Raw genomic sequence first — 24,517 nt, 5'->3', positions numbered from 1 at the left:
CTATCCACCACCGAATTCAGTAAGGCTTACCAGCTGACAAGATCTCTTTTTAGGGAGATCATACAGGCTTGAAAACAAAACGGCCATTCCTGATCTCTCCAATGGGTTCTGCTGGCTTCTCGGAGGACACTGGCAGGGAGGGCAGCTGGCTCAGCTTCAAGTACACCAGGGCAGCAGCTAGCAAGGTCTGGAAAACAGTGCGCCCGAGCGGTGCAGCTGCTACCGCACACTGTTTTCCAGACCTTGCTAGCTGCTGCCCTGGTGTACTTGAAGCTGAGCCAGCTGCCCTCCCTGCCAGTGTCCTCCGAGAAGTCATAGGAGTTGGAGACGCCAGCAGAACCCATTGGAGAGATCAGGAGTGACCGTTTTGTTTTCAAGCCTGTATGATCTCCCTAAAAAGAGATCTTGTCAGCTGGTAAGCCTTACTGAATTCGGTGGGGGATAGAACTCTCTCTTTGGGCGCACCTGCTATACATCTAAAGGGTGTTTTAAAGAGTCACTTCAATGGACTGAATTTATTTATTTCTTTGCGTTTCTCTTCCCCCTGGACATTTTATGTGTTTTAATTTTTGCACAATTTTTGGTTACACACATTGTTTAGTATGTGATACTAGGATTTAATATGTCACAATATCATTTCTTTCGTTTTTTCACTTTATAAGTTTTAGCGCAGCTTTATTTTTTGGCTTGTGTTTATTGTGGGTATCTCACATTGTGTTGCAGCAAGAACTTATATTTAGTTTATTGTCAGTAATTAATTTATTATTAATTTTAGAGCTTGCCTCACTGGCTTAGGCCTTTTTTTGAACGATTGAGCAATTTTTTGGACAGCGCTGTTTTCCAAGGCATTTTCAGAATGGAATCAGTTCGCTCAGTAGTCGCTGCACTCCATCAAGGCATCTTTGGACATCCGGGATGCGTACCTGCACATACCCATATGCCTTCGGCATCAGACATTTCTGCAATTTGCAGTTGGGGAAGCCCACTACCAGTTTGTGGCTTTCCCTTTTGGCTTGGCATCAGCCCCCTGAGTCTTTACCAAGGTATTGGCTCCTGTTTTGGCGTTGCTGCGACAACGTGGGATCGCGATCGTAGGTTACCTAGGCGATCTCCTCCTGAGAGTATCTTCCGCCTCAGAATTAGAGGAGGATGTGGCAATCACAATGCAGACCCTGCAGGAATTTGGGTGGCTGTTGAACCTAAAAAATTTGGTGATCGTATTGACTCAGCGCTTAGAGTACCTAGGCTTACTGCTGGACTCTGTGAGGGGTATATATTATGGGGGCATTACCAAAATGAACATAAAGTGCTATAGTTAACAAACCATACTATTTATGCAATAATTGACATAAATTGCTTTTTTATACAAGAAATGGCACATAAATTTCAAAGTCCATGTAATTGAAGAACATGTCACTGAAGCACTGAAGGATGTTGGCATGTCAGACCGGGTGTGCTGTGAACAGGCCATTCCGCTGCCGCGATCTGCGTGCGCTCCACCGCCTGAACTGAAATGGAGTTGCAGAGCTCAGGAGGAAAGGGTTTGGAGAGAAGTCCCCTGTCTGTGCCTTCTTCTTACACACACACACACACACACACACACACACACACACACACACACACACACACACACACACTTCTCAGGAAATGAATGGACTCCATGGAAGCGAGAGTGTTTCCCTTCAGACAAGCTGCAGACTGAGAGGCGCTGTTGATGAACCGCAGGTGGTCATCGCTACGCTTCTACATGCGAGTCCTGGGACTCGTGGCTTCCTTCGAGGCAGTACCGTATGCCCAGTTTCACACGAGTCTTGCAGACGGAGATCCTGAAGAAATGGGACAAATATCCGTTATCCCTTAATCGGCAGATTCAGGTGAGCCAGTTAGTCAGGGATTCCCTGCTCTGGTGGCTGAGGTCCCCGGCACTTCAGTCCGGAAAGTCATTCCTACCTCTGAACTGGACAGTGATCACAACGGACGCTAGCCTAACTGGCTGGGGTGGAGTAATGGGAATTCAGTCGACCAGGGGCCTCTGGTCGGAGGAGAAATCAAAGTTACCGATCAATGTGCTCGAGCTGCGAGCGATCAGGCTATGTCTCCACATGGTCGATGAGACTGCAAGGGCGTTTAATCAGGATCCAGTCAGACAACGCCACGGTGATGGCATTTGTCAATCGTCAAGGAGGAACAAGCTCAGCTGCGGCACGGGAGGTCGCTCACATCCTTCAGTGGGCAGAGTGACATGTACCGGCCCTATCGGCCATTTACATCCTGGGAGTGGAGAACTGGCAGGCAGACTACCTAAGTCGCCAGATGCTGAACCCAGGATGCATCCGGAGGTGTTCAGGCTACTGTGCCTGCGATGGGGCACTCCAGACGTGGATCTTCTGGCCTCCCGTCTCTATTGGAAAGTGCTGAGATTTGTGTCCAGGACAAGAGATCTTTGGGCAGACCTGTCAGACACGTTGGTGGCTCCGTGGGGTCAGTACCAGCTGATCTATGCCTTTCCTCCGCTAAAACTGTTACCATGTCTGCTCCATAGAGAGGCCGAGGGGATTCCAGTAATTCTGGTTGCCCCAGATTGGCCCCAGCATCCCTGGTACGCAGACCTAGTGCGCCTGGTGGCAGAAGCCCCCTGGCAACTGCCGTTACGAGAGGACCTGCTGTCTCGAGGTCCGATTCTCCATCCTGCTTTACCGTCGCTGGTTTTAACGGCATGGCTATTGAGAGCCAGGTGTTGAGGAACCGGAGCCTTTCGGACTCTGTGATTCCAACTATGAGAGCACGGAAATCTTCTTGGAAGAGATATCATCGTACCTGGAAGGCCTACATCTCCATGTGAGGAGAAAGGAGCGTGGACGCCATCCTATTCTATATCCAGGATCCTGCTGTTTTTACAGCAAGGAGTAGACCAGAAATTGGCACCATTAAAGGACGAATATCAGCTTTGGCTGTCTTTTTTTTTTTTTTTTTTTTTTTCAATGACCCCTGGCGTCTCGTTTTTTAGTGGGCACTTTTGTTCAAGGGGTCCTACATGTAGTTCCTCCGGTGCATCAACCGTTACCCACGTGGGATCTGAATCTGGTGTTATCGGCACTTCAGAAACCGCCTTTTGAAAATATCAGAGAGATCCCTCTGTTGACCCTTTCCCAGAAAGTGGTCTTTCTAGTGGCCATTACATCTGCCAGGAGGGTCTCGGAACTGGCGGCCTTGTCTTGCATTCGCCCTATCTGGTTATCCACAAGGATAAGGTGGTGTTGCGTCCACAACCTTTTCTGCCGAAGGTGGTTTCGGCGTTCCACATCAATGAAGACATTGTGTTACCATCTCTGTGTCCTAAACTGACACATCCTAAAGAGGTGGCCCTCCATTCCCCGGACGTGGTCCGGGCTCTAAGGGTGTATTTGTCAGCTACGGCTCCTTTTCGGAAGTCGTACTCCTTATTTGTTTCTGTGGCTGGTCCTAAAAGAGGCATGGTGGTCTCGTCGGCCACCATTTCCAGGTGGATCAGACAGATTGTAGTACAGGCCTACGCCTTGAAGGGGGCCCCCTTTCCGGTCACGGCCCACTCCCACCAGGGCGATTGGTACGTTTAGGGCCTTCCGACATGAAGCGTCTGCCGCTCAAGTGTGTAAAGCGGCAAGTTGGTCGTCTGTTCACACCTTAAGAAAATTCTACAAGGTAGACGTCTGAGCATCGGCTGATGCCTGTTTTGGTCTCAAAGTTTTGCAGGCGGTCGTGTAATTTGCAATTGCACTTACATTTTTTTCCTGTGTGTTTTTTTTTTTTTAAACAGTTGCTTTTAAGTAAATGCACTGTTGCATTTGTTACCGTACGTTTTTGAGGCGGTTTGAAAGGTAGTGACTTTCAGATTGAGGAGCACTCTTGTTGTGTTTTTTTTTTTTTTTTTTTGGGGGGTAAAAGTTCTATGCTGTTCCCACACTGTGTTTTGTGGGTGAAGTTTTATACTGTTTCCCAGTTTCCCACATGCCATTGTGGGTGAAGGTTTTTCTGCTGTTTCCGACACCTTGTTTGTTTTTTTTTTTTTTTGTGTTTTTTAAATTCTTCACAGAATGTACCCTCTGGCACCGGTGTGGGTTCATACTTTGTCATAACTGAGGGACAGAGGGAAGGGTGGGGCCTTTTAAACTCTGTTGTTTTTGTTTCCTGTAAGGTGAGACTTGTCACCTCTCAGGTGTGCCGTCCTGGAACCCGTTACCGGTAAGTGTACTGGTAATTGTTGAGCCGATACAGCTTATTCCCTTGGTCCTTTTGACAAGGAATCTAATTTTCTGGTAGCCATATCTTCTGCAAGAAGGATATCCGAGTTCACTGCTCTTTCTGGTAAGAGCCCTATTTGATTTTTTACAAGGATAAGATAGTATTGCGTCCTCATCCTAACTTTCTACCGAAGTGTCTAGTTTTATCTGAACTAGGATATTGTTCTACCTTCATTTTTTTTTTCCAGAATCCTGTTCTACGGAAGGAAAATTACTACATTCTTTTTATGTGGTGAGAGCACTCAAGGTCAACTTGGAGGTGACTGCTCAGATTCGAAAAATTGATGTTTTGTTGTGTTGCCTGAAGGTCCTAGAAAAAGAACAGGCAGCTTCGAAATCTACTATTTCTAAGTGGATTCAGCAAGTAACTGTTCAGGCTTATGGTTTAAAGAGGAGGATTCCATACACTCAAATCAAAACCACACTCCACTAGGACTGTTAGTGCTTTGTGGGAGTGCATCACCAAGCTTCCATGGTTCAAATCTGCAAGGCCTCAACTTGGTCTTCAGTCCATACATTTACCAGATTTTATCAGGTGAATGTAAAAAGGCATGAGGATATGGCCTTCGGGCGTAGTGTGCTGCAGGCAGCAGTATAACTCCTCTAGTCTCATGTTGCCCTAATTCTATTGTCTCTCCCTCCACTCAATTGGCATTGCACTGGGACATCCCACATAATAATTACTATGACTCTGTGTCCCGTGATGTACAATTAAGAAAATATGATTTTTATAACCAGCTTACCCTGTAAAATCCTTTTCTTTGAAGTATATCACAGGATACATAGGTCCCTCCCCTCTTCCTGGTATGCAAATGTATTGCTTTGCTACAAAACTGAGGTACTCCTAGTAGTGGGAGGGGTTATATAGGGAGTGGACTTCCTGTCTTTGAGTGTGCCAGTGCCCATCATTACCTCAATTTAGCCTATAGCCCACATAGTAATTACTATGGCTCTATGTCCCGTGATGTACTTCAAAGAAAAGGAATTTACAGGTAAGCTGTTATAAAAATCCTATTATCATGCTTCTTAAGGGTTGCTGGGTTTAACAGCATGGCTGTTGAAGCACGAGTTCTGAAGGAACAAGAGCATTTCTGGATGTGTGATTCCCACAATATTAGAAGCCAAGAAGCCTATTTTGTGCAAGATCTATCCTTACCATGGGAGGCAACCTGGTGTGATTCTCGTGGCTTCGCATTCCTACAGTATCCTCTGGACCCGCATTTTTAAGGGTCACATCTTTGCTTTTACTATATTGTTTCAGAGACCATTTTGCTTTTTTCTTAAGAGCTTTGTTCAGGACTTCTTACAGATAGCTCTCATTGTTCATTGCCCTGTAACTCTGAGACCTGGATCGGTTTCTCTGAGGTCCAAAAAGATTATACTACTATACTATGTTGCTCTGCCTGCAGATCCCCTGAAATTCTGGGTTTTGTTGTGGCTTTGTGCAGGGCCATGTCACTGTACTAACATGCAGTGTTAGTACAGCAATCTCCCAAGCTGTGCTATTGTGTTCTGACAGGGGGTGCCCCAACAGATTACAGCTGTCAGTGCTCTTAGCCATTGGAGTGGCTATCACAGGGTGGTGCACTGTAATTAGCCAGTCTTACTGGGCAGGTGCAAAATGCAACATCTTGTGGAAGGCGGCACAATGCATGATTTTTTGTTATCCCGATTTACCAGACAAGAGAAGTGGTACTGTGCACAGTTCGTACATACAAAACATATCTCTGAACTTTTTGGAACTTGCGAATGAGGGGTATCCCAGGCAGAGGAGGACAGTGACTGGAAAAGTGGGTGTGGCCAAATTATTATGGGAGGGGCTTACAGGTAGTGGGAGAGAGACTGCGGACGTACTACAGGGAATGACCGGAGACTGTGGACCGGCTGCAGGGGATGATCGGAGACTGCAGACGGATCACCCTTATCTTGGGGTCCTTGCTCACCTCTTACATCAGTGACCCCCTACAGATTCTTTTTGGAGCTGTCATGCGTTGACCTTCATTTTTTTTTTGGTGCAGGGCAGGAATTGGTCCTCTTCTTTTCCCACTCGCCTCCTTGCAGTATATTTTGAAATTTGCGCAGTGTGCAACGAGTCAGTGGACCCCCCGCATAAGCTGAGCCATCGGAGGCCCTGCCCGGGTCAAGCAGCATGGTTCTCAGTGGACCGCCCGCCCCCTGCCTGAGCCAAATATTAATGGTGCGCCCTGTCTAAACCGAGCTGTCGGCAGCCCCGTCCGAGCCGAGCTGGGGTTTCAGTGGGTCTCTCCACCCCCTGCCAAGATCTAAAGGAACACGGCCTGGAGGGAGGAGAAGGATGGCAGCGGCTGGATGAATACAGGAGCTTGCCCTTTTCTTGTCCATAATGGACGGGAACAAGTGTATAGCTCCCTTTTTTTGACAAACCTAACTGCTCTGGGGGGTTGTTCAAACACCCCAAACCCCCCCCCCCCCCATCTATGTCCATGGCTTTGTGTCATGTGACACTATATCCTGCTGATGGACTCTGTCCCTGCAACAGCCACTTCTTACAGCAGCTAGAGTCTATAGCACACCTCTTTATAGTCTTTCAGACTCTGCAAATGATGTACCTTCATTGACAGCTCTGATGGTGGATGGAATTTAATACATCCTAATTCGCATTCGATCCCCCCCCAGTCACACCTACATGAAGAGTCAAAATGTCCCAAGTTCCGCCTCACAGATCACCGCATTATTTAAGAAGGAAACCTGTTCATACACAGCCCCTTCTGAAAGCTAACTGTGCTGTTTTTGGGCAAGACTGAATGGAGCACAATTGGAATTCAATCCTGCCCAGTTAAATATGCCAATCGGTGTGAACAAGGAGCGTTCCACCCCTCAGATCCCGCCCTTCCAGAGACCTGCTCTCTGTGAAGTGACTCATTTACATATGAATGAAACCCCTTCGTAATAACCTCCCATAGCCCTTCCTGTAGTCTTGCAGTAAGCCATTATTATTTGCAAAATAGGAATGACACAGGAGGAGGTATGACTCATACAATTTTCACCACCACATGAATGCCCAGAAACGCACATGAAGCGGGGTTGTGATTCATGCACAATGCATCGGTTATACGGAGGAAGAGCTGGAGTTCTTCTTTAACCACCTTCAGACCGGACCATTTTGCTGGTAAATGACCAGAGGTCTTTTTACAATTTGGCACTGCGCTGCTTTAACTGGTAATTGCGCGGTCATGCAATGTTGTACCCAAACAAAATTTGCGTCCTTTTCTTCCCACAAATAGAGCTTTCTTTTGATGGTATTTGATTGCCTCTGCGATTTTTATTTTTTGCGATATAAACGTAAAAAGACCGCAAATTTTGAAAAAAAATGATATTTTCTACTTTTTGTTATTAGAAAAATCCAATAAACTCAATTTTAGTCATACATTTAGGCCAAAATGTATTCAGCCACATGTCTTTGGTAAAAAAAAGTCAATAATTGTATATTTATTGGTTTGCGCAAAAGTTGTCACATCTACAAACTAAGGTACGTTTTCTGGAATTTACGCAGCTTTTAGTTTACGACTGCCTATCTCATTTCTTGAGGTGCTAAAATGGCAGGGCAGTACAAAACCCCCCCAAATGACCCCATTTTGGAAAGTAGACACCCTAAGGAAATTGATAAGTGGCATGTTGAGCCCATTGAATATTTTATTTTTTTGCCTCAAGCGATTGAATAATGACAAAAAATAATTTTTTATTTTTTTTACACAAAGTTGTCACTAAATGATATATTGCTCACACATGCTATGGGCATATGTGAAATGACACCCCAAAATAAATTCTGCTTCTCCTGAGTACGGGGATACCACATATGTGGGACTTTTTGGGAGCCTAGCCACGTACGGGGCCCCGAAAACCAAGCACCGCCTTCAGGCTTTCTAAGGGCGTTACAGTTTTGAAGGCCATAAAATGCCAAGATGGCACAAACCCCCCCCAAATGACCCCATTTTGGAAAGTAGACACCCCTAAATTTTAGGGGTACACTAGTGAGACTAGGTAATAAATGGTGGGTGCCCTGAAACTATAAAAAAAATAACTAACCAACCAGCGTCACCTGTAACAGTTATATGGTGATCACTGGTGAAAGGGTTAACTAGGGGGCAATCAGGGGGCTTTATGTGGTAGTATATGGGGGTCCCTGGCGCTATAAAAAGCTGCGGCGAACCTAAATACCTACCTGCCTAACTAGCGTCACCTGTGACACCAATACAGTGATCAGAAAAACGATCGCTTATTAGGCTGGGTTCACACTGGAGCGATGTGGGAACGCCACGAATGCGCGGCGGGTTCCCGCATCACATGCCTCCCGGCGGCAGTTCACACTGCCCTATGCAAACTGCTGGGAGTGTCAGTGAAATGTTAATGACACCCCCAGATCAGTTCGCATATCGCAGTGCGATCTGCAAACTCTGATCGCATGGTGTGAACACCCATGCGATCCGATTCTGCTGCGGACCAAAAAAAGGGTCCCGTGCGAGTTTGCGGCGGGTGCGACACGAATTCAGCCATACTATCTGTATGGCTGAACTAGAATCGCACAGAGATTGGATGCGATTTGCACTGCAGTGCGGTGCGAATCACATCCGTTCTCATAAACCGCTGCAATGTGAACCCAGCCTTAGTGACACTGGCGACGGGGGGTGATCACGGGGTTAAACCTTTATTGGGGGGGTTAAGGGGGTACCTTAGAACTAAAGGGGGCTAACCCTAACTGCCCTAACAGTTATTACAGTCACAAATGACACCCGCCGGGTGATCAGGGGGTTAAACCTTTATTAGGTAATAAATGGCGGGTGCCCTGAAACTATAAAAAAAAAACTAACCAACCAGCGTCACCTGTAACAGTTATATGGTGATCACTGGTGAAAGGGTTAACTAGGGGGAAATCAGGGGGCTTTATGCGGTAGTATATGGGGGTCCCTGGCGCTATAAAAAGCTGCGGCGAACCTAAATACCTACCTGCCTAACTAGCGTCACCTGTGACACTAATACAGCGATCAGAAAAATGATCGCTTATTAGGCTGGGTTCACACTGGAGCGATGCGGGAACGCCACGAATCCGCGGCGGGTTCCCGCATCGCATGCCTCCCGGCGGCAGTTCACACTGCCCTATGCGAACTGCTGGGAGTGTCAGTGAAATGTTAATGACACCCCCAGATCAGTTCGCATATCGCAGTGCGATCTGCAAACTCGGATCACATGGTGTGAACACCCATGCGATCCGATTCTGCTGCGGGCCAAAAAAAGGGTCCTGTGCGAATTTGCGGCGGGTGCGGCGGGTGCGACACAAATTCAGCCATACTATCTGTATGGCTGAACTCGAATCGCACAGAGATCGGATGTGATTTGCACTGCAGTGCGGTGCGAATCACATTCGTTCTCATAAACCGCTGCAATGTGAACCCAGCCTTAGTGACACTGGCGAGGGGGGGTGATCACGGGGTTAAACCTTTATTGGGGGGGTTAGGGGGGCACATTAGAACTAAAGGGGGCTAACCCTAACTGCCCTAACAGTTATTACAGTCACAAATGACACCAATGCAAAAAAAAAAAAAAAAATGCAATTGGTGTCACTGTGACTGGGGGGGGCAGGGGTAATTGGGGGGTGATCGGGGGGTAAAAGGGGGGTGTGAGTGTGCCTGGCATGTTCTACTGTGTAGTGTAGTGCTTGTGCAACTCACCGATGCTCTCTCCTCGGTGCCGGAACGAAAAATACCGACACGGAGGAGAGAATACATCACTTCCTCTCCTGTGTTTACATTACAGGAGAGGAAGTGATGTCACGGGACATTTTCATTCGTCGGGAGCGATCGCGAGGGGGTGGCCATGAATGAATGGCCGTCCCCTCGTCCGGGATCGCTCCCGAACGAATACCGACCGCCGCAGGCACCGGGCGGGGGCCCGATCGGGCCCCCGACCCGCGGGCAGGCAAGGACGTACATGTAAGCCCTTATGCCTGCCCGTGCCATTCTGTCGACGTACATCGTCGTGCGGCGGTCGGCAAGTGGTTAAGGCCCAGAAGTTTCTTCTTTTGACCTCAACCAAGATCTCATTCTTCCATCCCCCTTTTCAGCTCCATGTCCTGAAAAGGAGATTTCCCTTTTCATTGGATGTGGCTAGAGCTTTGAGTGTTTATCTCTCATCCACTACTTCCTTTAGAAAGGCTGATTCAGTGTTTGTCATTTTGGGGTTGAATATATTTTTTATTATTTTCAGGAAGAAAAAAAAATTAAAGTGACAACAATGTAACAAAGTTATTATTAAATAGATGTGTTGGTACAGGTATAGGGGGGGGGGTAGAGGGGGGTGTAGGGAGTAGGGTTAAGAAGGGGTAGGAGGGGAGAGAGGGAGGAAGAGAGCTAGGTCATCCTCTCCACAGTGTAGTACATGTTAAAGTGCAATATAAGATAACTTTGCAAACTAGAAACTGTATTCAATGAAGAAAACATTTGTATCACCGTGCAGTGTCATCGCTCTTCGGAGACTGCCCAGAATTAGTTTCCATCAGTTACTTTGTCCCGTGGTGGAGGGCATGGGCGGTATCAAAAGAGGGTAAGGGGGTTGGGGGGCTTAGCTTATATGGGTTAAAAAAGAGCTATCTATAGTATCCGATTCTCGCTAACGCAGTCAATCAGTTAACAGAGCGGGGAACAGATACACTTCAGTTCTCATCAAGGTGTGCCCTACGGCTCCACCGTTAACACCTTCCTCCATTCACTTGTAACATGTGGACTTGACCTCATATCTTTAGGCTATCGAGAAAGCTATCTGAATTGGGGTGGTGTCGCCAGATGGACCACAAGAGGACAAATTTGTCGTATGTGTCCTCCACCTTCGCCTGCATCTCCTCCATGACCATTGTGCCATTAAGAATGTCCACCCATCCTGAAATAGGAGGGGTGGAATCTTTTTTTCCAATACAGGGAGATAACATGGCGGGCCGCAGAAAGGAAGAATTGTTGGAGACTCCTCTTCTGTGATTAGATTGAGCCTGGTAGGATGGACAGGAGAGCAATTAAAGGTGAGGGAGACAGGGAAGTACATTTTTGTCATTTTGAATTGCACCAAGAGTACACTAATTTCTTGTTTCACCATCTGTAGGTGGCTCAGGCAGTTAAAGGGTTTTGTAAACCCTTGTTTAAAAAAAAGAGATAATAAAAGTGTCATACAGTTTGTTTTGCAGAGTGGCCCCCAATCCTTCTCTTCTGGGGTCCCCTGGTGGCGCTGGTAGTTCCTCCCTGCATCTCCTTGGTAGACACCCGTGCGGGCGTGCTCCTGAGTCCTGCTTTTTCTTGTATTCACACAGAAAGCAGGACTTGGCCCCGTCGCCCACATCATTGGATTTGATGACTGCACTGCTATTAATCTATCCCATCAGCACACGAGGCACCAGGTGGATCTGGTGTACTCATGCCCGGAGGGAGAAAGACAGTGTTCAGGTAAGTAAAATGGGGGCTGCAGCACTACAGAAGGTTTTTCACCCTAATGCATAGAATGCATTAAAGAGGAAGCAAACTCACCCACTCTGATGCTTGTTTTCATTTAGTCCATTATAATAAATTATAAAACTATAGCCACTGTAATCCAGCCCAAATTGCATATTACTTACTGTTTAAAGAAACTTTAAAAAACGTATTTCCAGGGGTAAGGCAGCGCCATCTTAAGTATTTTTTTCTGAATCCATAGTAGAGTGCTTTTCCACCCTTCCATTGAGCACTTCCTGTACAGTTAACCAAGCATCTTTCTCAATCCAACGTTTCTATGGCAACCCTGCTTATAGCTGACTTGTTTTATTTCATAGTATTTACTTGTGCTGATTATCTAGTGTTTGCCTATGTCAGTCTTATCAGCTTCAGCTGATAAGACTGCAGTAATGCTGTCCGATGCCCTGCTTTACACCTCATGTGATGTCACATGGAGTGTAGTAGGAAGCTTGAGTGATTATGCAGTCTGTGTTGTGCCGTGGGAAGTCCTGATAATAAACAGAGTGTGCCGTAAATCAGGGAAGATATGGGCATCCTCAGTGACCTCATACAAAAAGGATTACAACAATGCTAAGCAAGTAAGGAGATATCTACAAGCAGTGTTCATTAGGGTGTTTTATGCTGATTTACATGGGACAAAGTTTACCACCACTTTAAGGTGAAAAACCATGAGGCTTTACAACCCTTTTACTTCTTCAAGCTTGTGACCACAAGAAACCGGTTCCACCATTTTCTATCAAAGCAGCCTCTGAATCTTTTAGTGCATCTTGGACTTTTCTGCATCAGGCTACTGTTTTTCCACGATTTATAAGACTGCTCCCTGATCTGCCCACAGATTCTCCACAGTTCTACCAAGTTTGGTCAGGCCTCATCTAATGCTAGATTCAGGCGTAAGGCCCTTCAGGCATCTTTGTGTTTTGTAGGCAGTCTTCATCCTTTTGTTTTTTCTTTAGCCTGTTAGAATTAGTTTTCTGCTTTGCCTGCTATTCTTGGACAGCTTTTGCCTGTCCCAAACATTTGACTTCCTGTGTTCTTCCATTAGTTACAAAGATAGGATTTGTGTACTTGCCATAACATAATTTTCTTGGCACTCGCCATAACATATATATAAAAAGATTAGCACTAAAATGTCCTCTTTAGATATTGTAGCAGCGTTTTCCGTTTGCATCCAAATGAAACCAGATTCTCCTCAAAGTTCAATAAAAAAAAAAAAAAACACGACTGTATAGAGGCAAGATAGAGGTACTAAAAGGTCCTTGTTGTGATCTGCAGGAAAGCTTCCACCAAAATTCACGTGTGGCTTAAGATTCCCCTTTGGGGATGCACCCACTAGAAAGCCTGTGTTAAGCCCCATACACACTATCAGTTTTTCTGCTGAGTTTTTCTATCAGGTTTACCAAAACCATGTAGTGCAAGGGCCTGCCTGATTGCATACACATTGAAACTCCTAAGGTTTGACCTCATATTATATGGTTTTGGTAAGTCTGAAGGAAAAACTCAGCAGAAAAACTGATAGTGTGTATGGGGCTTTAGTATGCCTTCAAAACAAACAAATCACTCCTTTGCTCCTCTCTCCTCCTCCGCTAGATGTCAGTGTTGATGGACTAGGGCTCAGTATACCATGTGAAAGGAATGGAAATAATGCCATAGTATAATCCTATTTCACAACTTTATTCATAATAAAAAGCCCCCCAAATACATTAATCGTACCAGAAATCAAAACTTTAAAATGTTAAATCAAAGTGCACTGTGCCTGTTTTGTCGGTCCCGATTGCCGGAAAGAGATGAAGCATCCATTGTGTAAATCAGCGGACAACTTCCTACTACTTTGGCCCATGGAAAACAGAGCTGAGGAGCAGACGTTGCTTCCGGAAGGTCACGTTACTGACGCGTTTCGTCATATCAAACTTCGTCTGAGGGCGTGACCTGCCTACTGGAAGACGCTATTTGTATGCGCTCCTTGGTATCCTAACCAATCCAGCGCATACTCCACCTGACAAACGGCATCTATATCCAATAGTGAATGCCATCATAGGACGCTTGATCGTCATAAGTGTTTACATAAAAAGTAATTTTAAAACATTACAAAACCATTTAAAATCATTAAATTACAGTGGATTCGGCAGCATTCAGTAATGTCTCAACAGCTTATCTTATGAGACACCGGATATAACATTACGAAGGTACTAATTACTGTAATGGAACATGTAAAAATCAGTGTAACCTGATAGAGCATTCACACAAATTACTCCATGATCTCCTCTGTAAATGGACATTAAATTTGGCCTGCACATAATACAATTCCAATATAATATGCAATCCTTTCCAAAAAAAATTATTTCCAAACAAATTGTCCATTTAACTAATACACTTGCGACCAGTTAAATTCTGATCGATCATAAATCTTTATAGATATACACATTATCCGGTGTTTTACCCCTCCCCGTCTCCAAGTGGTGGTATTCACACACTTCGAGTTGGAATATCATACTTTTAAACTGCATGTGCTACTTCTAGTTGTTACCTAAGGATCGGGTCACCCGATTGATATATGTAAATGTCTATAACTACGGAAATGGACCTTCTAATATTTAGAACCCTAGTTTATTTAACTTTTTCTTTAAAATTATTATTTAAAATTGTTTATACATAATTATATGAAAATGTTCCCTTCATTAGTATATTTAGTGAACAATCATTCCCTAGGGATAATATAAATGCCTTCATGAAAATACTTTACAAGTTAAACTAAATTTAATTAAAATTAGGTTGATTAGAACCCCATATCCATGGGAAAAGGACTAAAAAAATTATGTCTAAAAATCCGGTATTCTATGAGCAAAAATATTGTCCTAGGTATCACTAATAAAACAATTGATATCCAACTCAATGTTCAGGCCTCTAGGGACAAGTACATCCACCAAATAGATCCATTGGGTTTCACATTTTTACAATTTGCGTACCATATTGATCCCTCTCCAGTGTGGTTTTATTTGTAATATTCCCCAGCATTCAAGACCTGTAGCATCCATATTATGTTTCAATTTAAAATGCAGCGAAACATTGTGGTTCTTGAATCCCATTTTAATATTATGGATGGGCTCGGCGATTCTCAACCATAGCATTCTCTTCGTCCGTCCTATGTAAATCAAACCACAGGGGCATCTCAGGACATACACCACATGAGTGCTATTGCATGTGATAAATTGCTTAATGGCAAAATCGCGATTAGTGGCAGGGGAAGAAAATCTCTCCAAAGCTCTGATGGGTCTCCAGACCTCTACACGCCTTGCATTTTCTACAGTCAAAAAAGCCATTTTGGTTCCAAAAAGTCAGTGGGTGTTTAGGTGGATCAGTTACTTTTTTTTTTATGATGTTATCACCAAAATGTGTGGCCTTCCTATATAAACTGAGGTTTGGGCAGTAATTCTGTATTTAGCCTCTTGTCAAGTAACAGGATATGCCAATGTTTGAAGATGGCCTCAACATCCCTGTATTGAGCATGGAAGTCCGAAATAAAGCCCCATTCTTTGTCCCCGGTCTTTATCTCTGTCTTATTTGTGGGACCAGTCTTAGTCTTCTCTTGTAGACACAGAGACCTTGGGATGTCTCCCACTTCCTCGATAACTTTCTCTAGGGTACTTTGATCGTAACTTCTGGGAACCTTTCGGCCAATATATTAGCTTGTGTGACACAGTTCTAAAATTCAGAACAGTTCCTCTGGACCCTCATAATATGGCCTTTCGTATATTTTTCAGCCATTGTGGATGGTGACTGCTTGATATAGGTAAATAACTATTTCGGTCAGTTTTCTTAAAATATACCTTTGTTTCCAGTTTATCATTTTTTCTGTAAATATTCACATCAAGGAAGTTGATCTCATCTTCATGCCATTCCGAAGTTAATCTGATGTTGTGATCATTAGTATTAAGATTCTTCACAAAATCTTCCAATTCTTTCACAGTACCGGCCCAAATAAAGAAAAGATCATCAATGCAGCGTTTATAGAAAATCAACTGGGAAGGTTGTCCATTAAATATGACCTTATCTTCCCACTCTGCCATGAATAAGTTGGCTATACTGGGTGCAAACTTTGCACCCATCCCTACTCCCCTTTTTTGTGAATAAAATGTCCCATTGTACCAAAAGTAGTTGTGGTTAAGACAAAAGTCTAACAAATATTTTCTGGTCATATGGAAGGTCGTCCCTCTGGCTGAGGGCCCAATTCAGTGCTAAAAGAGCATCTTCATGTTGAATTATTAAATATAGTTATGCTACAGCAGCCGTGACCAGGAGGACCTGTCCTTTTACCTTTCAAGTCAACTTCTTGTAAATGGTTTGCCATAATATAATTTCCATGGAAGCCATTGACGGTCACACCCCTTTGTGTTCATGATCATACACTTGTTACTGCTTTGTTGTGAAGATGAGGCATGCCGATAGGAGTGGTAATCCTAGGGTGATCAATAGTTTTTTTTTTTTTTTCCCTATTCTCTAGTGCTCAATCCTCCTGTAGGCAGCAGTTTAACCCAAAGGTTTAAGACTTGCTGTGGACTTCAAGAAAGCTCTATACAGAAAGTACAACTTTTTTTTTTTAGCAATCATTTGGTAAACATTTATAAATAAATGATCCTTTTGGACCAAAATATAAATGAGGTTAACATTTTAACAATCTGTTGGTTTTTGGTGTGACCATTTTATCCCAAGATTGTATGCTTAGCTGTCCCTGTAATCTGGACATAAAGTGTCATCTGCATATAACGTGCAAAAGGAACTGCTTAGAACAATCACTTGTAAAAAATGTTTGCCTAGAGAATCATTTCAGAGATTTTTTTCCCTCTGTAAGTGTCTATATTTATCTAACCAAAATTATTTTTTGATAGGCAGGTGTGTGAAGTGGTGAAAAAATATGATTCAGTTGAAATTGATGGAAAGGAAATTTTAGGCTGGTATATATTACTTTCCACAGAAGACCGAGAAATCATCAAAGGTATTGCCTTGTGCTGCTTGTTTTTCTTTGCAAAAATACTGTATTCAAGCATAACCAAAACAAACGTAATATTTGTCCTTATTTATAGAGTACGGGAACTTAACTGGATTTCTTAAGTGTAATCCATCCCTGCTAATTGTAAACAACCAGTTAAAACTAAAAGGTAGGTAGAGAAAGCATTATTGCTGTATTTTAGAACATCTAATTTTGAGAAAACTAAAATCAAAGCTATCCTAATTGTACAGGACAGAGGCCTTCAGGTGACTGGGCACACTCAAAGCTTTGATGGATACACAGACCCCACCCCCCTCCGCTGGGTGTATTCCTGTAACCCTACCTCACTCCTTGAGATATCAGTTTGTTTCACTAGTTTATTTCTTTACTTTACGTTCTTTAATAAACTCTTTATTGTCTTCTAATTCAACAATAGAGCATTACATCCAGATCAGAGCAACTTTAGTAGTACATTGGGAGCTGTGTCCAGACCCCACTCTGTAGGGATGAACTGTTATATTGCTTTGGGCACTGGATCCTTCTTGGGCCCTCACCTTAGCCACAGAGCACTGTACAGGGCCAGGGTCAGGGCTAAACAAGTCTTATAAATAGTTTTAACGTAAAACTAATATCTAAAAACCTGGCATTTTGTTTGTAAATTATTTACTTGTTAAAACATTTGAAACATGAAGGCAAAATCTCACCATTCAGAGCAGCATAGTCTTGGTTGGATCACTAGTTGTAACACTACACGTTGCACTACTATCACCACTTTCCCTAGAGGCCCGTATAGGGCACTGTTTTGTCACTGGACTTTGATACAGAATGGTCCACATTCTTGTTGCTTTATACTCCTTCATGGTTGTGCTTACCCCACTTCCACACCCTACTCTGAGTACACCACAGGGGAATACCCTCACTGATGGCAATGGGTAAAACCAGACGCAGAGGAAAGATTTAGAACCCTTTCACACTGTGCCCCCCATAGGGTTGGCAGTATAACGCAGCTATTTCCCTAATATTCACCGGCTGACAAAGCACCTCTCTTTATCCATTGCGTTGTTGCGCCATCTTTAGGAGAGGACTAGGCATAACATGGTAACATGTAATTAAAAACTCAGAACTTCTAGTGCCGCCCAAGAAGCGGGCCCTTAGGTAACAACCCCTCGGCCTGCCATGCAGCTTCAGCTTTTTATTTTGCCTAGTGAAGAAGGAACTAGGAACCCGGCGAGTCCATGCTTTTTCTGCAGAGGCTTTGCTTTTTGTGCAAGACAGCAGATCACAGGATCTGTAATCAACAGCCGGCTGGGTGACAGGCTGGATACCCTTATTTTTGTAGTCTCCCCAGCTTGGCCAGCGAGTGTGTGCAGACCAGAGCTATGCGCTGGGTCGGCCACAACGTACCTCAGCTCCAGAGGTGGTCGGTGAGCGTTAATGCTCCGGGGAACACATATGACCGGGCTACTGATGTCTGCATCACAGTGTGCCGAGCCAGCAGCCACCCCGTACTGATCAGCGAGTCGGTCTGTGATGGAATGTCTCCCAGCTCTGCAGGACTGATAAGTACAGCTCTCCCTGCCTCGGTGGGGCTCAGCAGCTGGGCATTCCCTGGGAGGTCGATTCGGGGGTCCCTCACCTCCATATCCCCCCCCCCCCTCCCTGTGGGGGATGCTGCATGAGGCTGCTGAGTGGTTTGTCAGATGCAGAGGCTTTCCGGGGGGGCTCTCACCTGGGAGAGAGGTGCTCTGGCTGGCTGTGCCCTGTTTGGGATTCTCTCCCTGGGGGGTGCCTGGCGGCTGTGCCTGTCGATCGCTGTTCACCGCCATTTTTCTGCCACTGTCCCTCATGGGATACATTGTTCAGCCATCTTAGGTGAGGGCAAGGAGCAGCATGCTTTCCTGTAGCTCGACGGCCATTTTCCCTGGGTTTATGTCCTTTATACTGGACGCTTGGCGGACATTTTCTTGAAGCCTGAGTACTTTTTTTGATCAGCCTCAAGGAGCAGCATACTTTCCTGTAGCTCGGCGACCATTTTCCCTGTGTTTATGTCCTTTATCCTGGACGCTCGGCGGCCATTTTCTTGGAGCCTGAACACCTTGTGGATCAGTTCAGCGCCATAGGCAGCAGCTCTATACAGCACAGTGTGATCTCCTATGCACCTGGGAGCTGACAAAGGACACAGGCACTACTAGCTGGGCAGCGCAGAACCAGGCAGGTTGGTGAGTCCTGCGGGAAAGAGCCTCTCAGCCCGCAGCAGTTAGGAGGGTGGGACCATCACTGTCCTAAGTCCCCATCAGGTGGCAGACGGGGTAGGGTCCGCATGGCTTCGGAAACTGGTGTTTCTTCCCCCCCAAAATCCAGACAATTGCAACCGGTTCGCATGCAGACTGCAGTGCCTCTGGATGCTTTGTCGTGGTCCTCAATTCGTTTGTTGCCAAGATGGAGGCGGTGCGTGGGTGCAAAGGTGGTAAACGGCCCCTGCCCCCGTCCTCTGGGGAGAGCTCTGATGCAGACTCCGGCCCTGCGGAGGCTGGTGACCCCTGTTCTGTCGTTTCAGACAACGCTGACCAGGACAGTTCGTACAGTGAAGATGAGTCCCCGTCTGAGTCAGTGTATGACAAAGCGCTTGTTGGAGCACTTATCACAGCTGTGCATGATACCCTGAAGATTCAGGAGCCAGCAGATCCCTCTGCTGATGTAGCAGCCCCTTTTGGGTCCCGTAAGCCAGCTCGTTAACCTAAGGTGTTCCCGTGTCTGTCTTATTTTGATAAGATCACTTACAATGAGTGAGGTCGACCACAATGGACCTTTTCGGTCCCCAAATACATGGTGGTGCCTTACCACTTTGAGGAGAGCCTTCTCAAAAAATGTCCGGCTCTTCCGGTTGTGAACCCCCCACCCCCCCGTATCCATGTTAAAATGGTTCTGCACCTAAAAAAAAATTATATTAAAAGCCAGCAGCTACTAATATTGCAGCTGCCGACTTTTAACAAAATCACACTTACCTGTCCCAGGGTCCAGCGATGCCAGCGGCAGATGACGAGCGATCGCTCGTCTCGCTGCTGCCCCCGCTGCCATCCTCTGTCAGGGAATCGGGAAGTGAAGCATTGCGGCTTCACTGCTCGCTTCCCTACTGCACATGCGTGAGTCGCTCTGCGCTTCTCTTCTGGCCCCCGCTGTGTCCTGGAAACTGTGTGTTTCCCAGAACACAACGGGAGGGGGGTCTGTGGCGGTCTGTCCCGGAAGTGGGTGCAGATACCTGGATTATCCAGGTATCTGCACCCCCTCCCCCCTGAAAGGTGCCGATTGTGGCACCGGAGGGGAGGAGGGATCAGATTAGCGGAACTTCCCCTTTAGGGTGAAGAACGGCTTTAAGAAAATTAACCATGATCCCGGTAGAGGGGACTCCTGCATTTAAGAACCCCACAGACAGGAAGGCTGAGGCAGTGGCTCGTTCCTTGTTTACGGTTGTGGGGTCAACCATGCGACCAGTGCTGGCTTCCGCACTTATGTCGCAGACACTGAGTGGGCAAAACTGTTGCACCACGAATTGGGAGAACAGGCTTCTCCTGTCTGCGTGGAACTAGCAGACAATGCCTTAAGTACGTTTGTGATGCGCCCCTGGATACCCTCCCTCTGTTATCCAGGGCTTCAGTGTCGGCAGTGGTGCTGAGGCACCTGATTTGGTTAAAATGCTGGTCTGCCGACCAGGCATTCCAAAAAGCCCTGACGGATCTTTCCTTCCTTGGCAACCGGCTCTTTGGAGCCTCTTTGGATGACCTTATTAAAAATGCCACAGGCGGTAAGAGTACTCTACTCACACAGGCAAGGAATGCTAAGGAGCCACGCCGTAGGCAAGGGCCCTCTTTTTCTGCTCAAACGGCTTTTTCGTCCGCCTGGGGATTCGAACAAGCATCCCCAGCCCGACAGGACGACTTCGGAAGGACCAATAGTCCCACAAGCCTAAGAAGCCTGCGAGCAAAAGTGCTATCGCATGAAGGTTTGCCCCCACCCGCAGCACGGTGAGGGAGTCGCCTTTGGGAGTTTGCAGCCCAGTGGACCTCTCGGCTGTCCGACCAATGGGTCTGCGATCTGATTTCCACTGGCTACAAAATAGAGTTCCTCTCTTGGCCGCAAAACAGATTCTTCCCCTCCTGCATACCTGTACTCCCGGCTCGCCGGGAGGCCCTTTTGGGGGCGTTCAGGGACCTGCTGAGTTGCGGGGTGATGGTACCTGTTCTGGAATCGGAACGTTTCCAGGGGTTCTACTCAAACCTCTTTGTAGTCCCCAAGAAGGAAGGGGTACGTCCAATCTTGGATCTAAAGGTCCTCAATTACTTTGTAAAAGTACAGAGGTTCAGAATGGAATCAGTTCGCTCAGTAGTCGCTGCACTCCAAGCGGACTCCCTGGCGTCCTTAGACATCCAGGATGCATACCTGCACATACCCATATGCCTCCGGCATCAGAAGTTTCTGCGATTTGTAGTCGGGGAAGCCCACTACCAGTTTGTGGCTCTCCCCTTTGTTTTGGCATCAGTCCCCCCGAGTCTTTACCAAGGTATTTGCTCCTGTTTTGGCATTGCTGCGGAATCGCAATCCCAGGATACCTAGACGTTGTCCTCCTGAGAGCATCTTCCACCTCAGAGTTAGAGGAGGATGTGGTGATCACCATGCAGACCCTGCAGGAATTTGGGTGGCTGTTGAACCAAAAAAAAAATCGGTGATCGTGTCACAGATCAGCTGCGGAGCTGATCTGTGTCTCACCTTTACTGCAGTGGGTCAGATGGCATCTGTTGTCCACTGTCTGGTGTTCAGCTCTGTGCACTCTCCAGCTATGGGTGTCGACGCCCTTCACCTGTTGCCTAATATGTTTCCTTCCTGGTACTTCCTGTCCAGCCCCTCCTGTGCTTCTCTATTTAAATCTCTTCCTAACTAGCTACCATTGCTTGAGCAACGTGTTTCTGAAGCTCCCCTGTGTAACCTGGTTTACCTGACTTCTCGTAAACTGATCTTCTGTGTACTGACCCGGCTTGTTCTGATTATGTTGTCTGCAGCCCACCCTGACCTTGACTCACTACCTGGCTTTCCTTGCTTCATCCATCCATCCATCCATCCTTGTCTACAGTGTCTTCTGGTACTCCCCTAGCGAGCAGGGTGAACCCGGGGGTCGTGACCTGGGGTCAGCACGCAGCTAAGTCCAAACCTTCGTGAGAGGGTCCCTGGCGGAACACTGGCTTACTCTTAGATTCCACACCCTGTGGGGTCCCGTGTCACCTGCTCGCCTATGGGTTCGCTGTAAGTAGTACCGTGACAGTTTGCTTAAGCCATGAGCGTCTCTGAGAATCGGCCATTGACCGAGGATCCAATGCAACATCTAGTTCAGAGACTTAACTCCCAGCAAGCTAATCAAGAGCAAATAATGCTGGTTCTCCAGGATCTTACCAATCGCCTGCAAGTCGCTGCAACTTCAGCTCCTCCCGTTCCTGCTCCTGCTTCAGTTGCTCCGGTCTTACCTGCTGCACCTGGCAATCCCTGCCTGCATCTGCCGTCGCCACCTCGGTTCTCCGGTGATCCTAAGGCTTGTCGGGGCTTCATTAATCAGTGTTCCATCCACTTAGAACTTTCCAGCCACCATTTTCCTACTGATCGCACCAAAGTCGCATACATCATCTCTCCTCTCCGATGATGCTTTAGCTTGGGCCTCTCCACTCTGGGAATCACACGCACCTATCACCTCTGACCTCCAGCTCTTTTTGGATGCATTTCGGAAAACATTTGATGAGCCCGACAGAGTGTCTTCGTCTGCTGGGGCCCTCCTTCGTCTTCGTCAGCAAGAAATGACAGTCGACCAATACGCAGTTCGATTTCGTATGCTGGCCGCTGAACTCAAATGGAATAATGAGGCCCTTACTGCTACCTTCTGGCAATGCCTATCTGATCGTGTCAAGGATAAACTCGCTGGACGCACCATTCCCAGCACATTGGATGACTTAATCGCATTGAGCATTCAAATTGACATTCGCTTCCAGGAGCGGGCTCTGGAGAAATCCAGATCCAGTCATCCCCCTGCTGGCCCTCCAGCACAGGTAGTCCAAAGATCGGTGCAATCCTCTCAGTCTTCGACCTGTTGGAGGAACCTATGCAGCTTGGGCGAACCCGCCTCACTCCCGAGGAGCGTGGCCGACGCATGGGACTGGGTTTGTGCCTTTTACTGTGGCGATAAAGGACATCTTTTGAACCCCTGTCCAGTCCGTCCTGGAAACTCCAGGGTCTAGATCACTCGGAGGGAGGTGATCTAGACCAATGCGTTAATTTCCCTCGTTTCACCCTTCCCGTGGCCATCCGCTGGGCTCAGAATGCCTATCAACTCTCTGCATACGTGGATTCTGGTGCTGCCGGGAATTTCATTGAACAATCTTTAGCTTCCGAGCTAGGCATCGCCTTTGTTGCCTTGGCTATACCCCTCTCCGTGACCACAGTAGATGGCTCCTTGTTGCCTATGAGTCCAATCCAGTTTAAAACCTCTCCTATAGAGTTATGCATTGGGGCTTTGCATAGTGAGGAGATCTTTCCTAATATTGCCTAAATCCTCCAGTCCCATCATCCCGGGCCTTCCATGGTTGCAGAAACACTCCCCACATCTTGCCTGGAATACTGGACAAGTATTGGCTTGGAGTCCTCCATGCCAACAACAATTTATTTCCAAGGTGCTACCTCCTCCTTCCATTCCTCTTGCTGAGAACTCCACAACTACCATGTTGCCTGCTCAACATCAGTCCTTTCAAGATGTTTTCTGCAAAAAGGCCGCTGATCGCCTTCCTCCTCATAGAGACTTTGCTCCATTGAGCTTTTACCTGGGACCTCTCCTCCCTGTGGCCAAGTCTACCCTCTATCTATCCCTGAGACACAAGCCATGTCTGAATACATTCGGGAAAACCTCCAAAAGGGTTTCATCAGGAAATCTAACTCACCTGCCAGAGCCGGATTCTTCTTTGTAGCGAAAAAAGATGGTTCACTCCGTCCATGCATCGACTACAGGGGTCTTAACGCGATCACCGTGACGAACCGATACCCTCTTCCGTTAATTTCCAAACTCTTTGACAGACTGCGAGGTTCTCATATCTTTACTAAATTGGATCTTAGAGGGGCCTACAATTTAATAAGAATCCGGGAAGGAGACGAATGGATGACCGCCTTTAACACCAGGGATGGACATTATGAGTATCTGGTGATGCCCTTCGGCTTATGCAATGCTCCAGCGGTCTTCCAAAATTTTAACGAGATCTTTCGCGACCTTCTGTATGTCTGTTATTGTATATCTAGATGATATTCTAATTTTCTCGCCAGACTTACCTACCCATCTTCTTCATGTAAAAACTGTGCTACAGCGTCTACTTGTCTATATCAGTGATGGCGAACCTTTTTGAACCCGAGTGCCCAAACCGCGATGCAAAACCAACTTATTTCTTTCAAAGTGCCAACACAGAATTAAACCTGCCAGCTTTGAATGAGCCCTAAGGGACCAAAAAGAATGCAGAATGCACTGTGCAACATACTGACCTACCTGACCATTGCATTCACCTACATGACATGCACTACAGGACACATGCACTCACCTACCTGACCATTACACTCACCTACCTGACCATTACACTCACCTACCTGACCATTACACTCACCTACCTGACACATGTACTCACCTACATGACACATGTACTCACCTACATGACCATTACACTCACCTA

At 46.4% G+C, this 24,517-nt stretch overlaps 1 protein-coding gene across 2 annotated transcripts in view; it reads left to right on the top strand.

The window, feature by feature from the left end:
* RBM44 (RNA binding motif protein 44) overlaps window positions 1–24,517 on the top strand; it is a 444,878-nt gene that overhangs the window by 53,050 nt on the left and 367,311 nt on the right. For both annotated transcript variants that reach the window (XM_077448311.1, XM_077448312.1), the window contains exons 4-5: window positions 16,672–16,778; window positions 16,867–16,941. In XM_077448311.1, coding sequence (XP_077304437.1) covers window positions 16,672–16,778; window positions 16,867–16,941 — 182 coding nt within the window. The remainder of the gene's footprint in view (window positions 1–16,671; window positions 16,779–16,866; window positions 16,942–24,517) is intronic.

This window comes from Lithobates pipiens, unplaced genomic scaffold (genome assembly GCF_037356315.1).
Source record: "Lithobates pipiens isolate NorthernLeopardFrog02 unplaced genomic scaffold, aLitPip1_a1.2 Scaffold_22, whole genome shotgun sequence".
NCBI lineage: Eukaryota > Metazoa > Chordata > Amphibia > Anura > Ranidae > Lithobates > Lithobates pipiens.
Note: the sequence above shows the minus strand (reverse complement) of the source record. Positions and strands in the feature narration are given on the sequence as shown.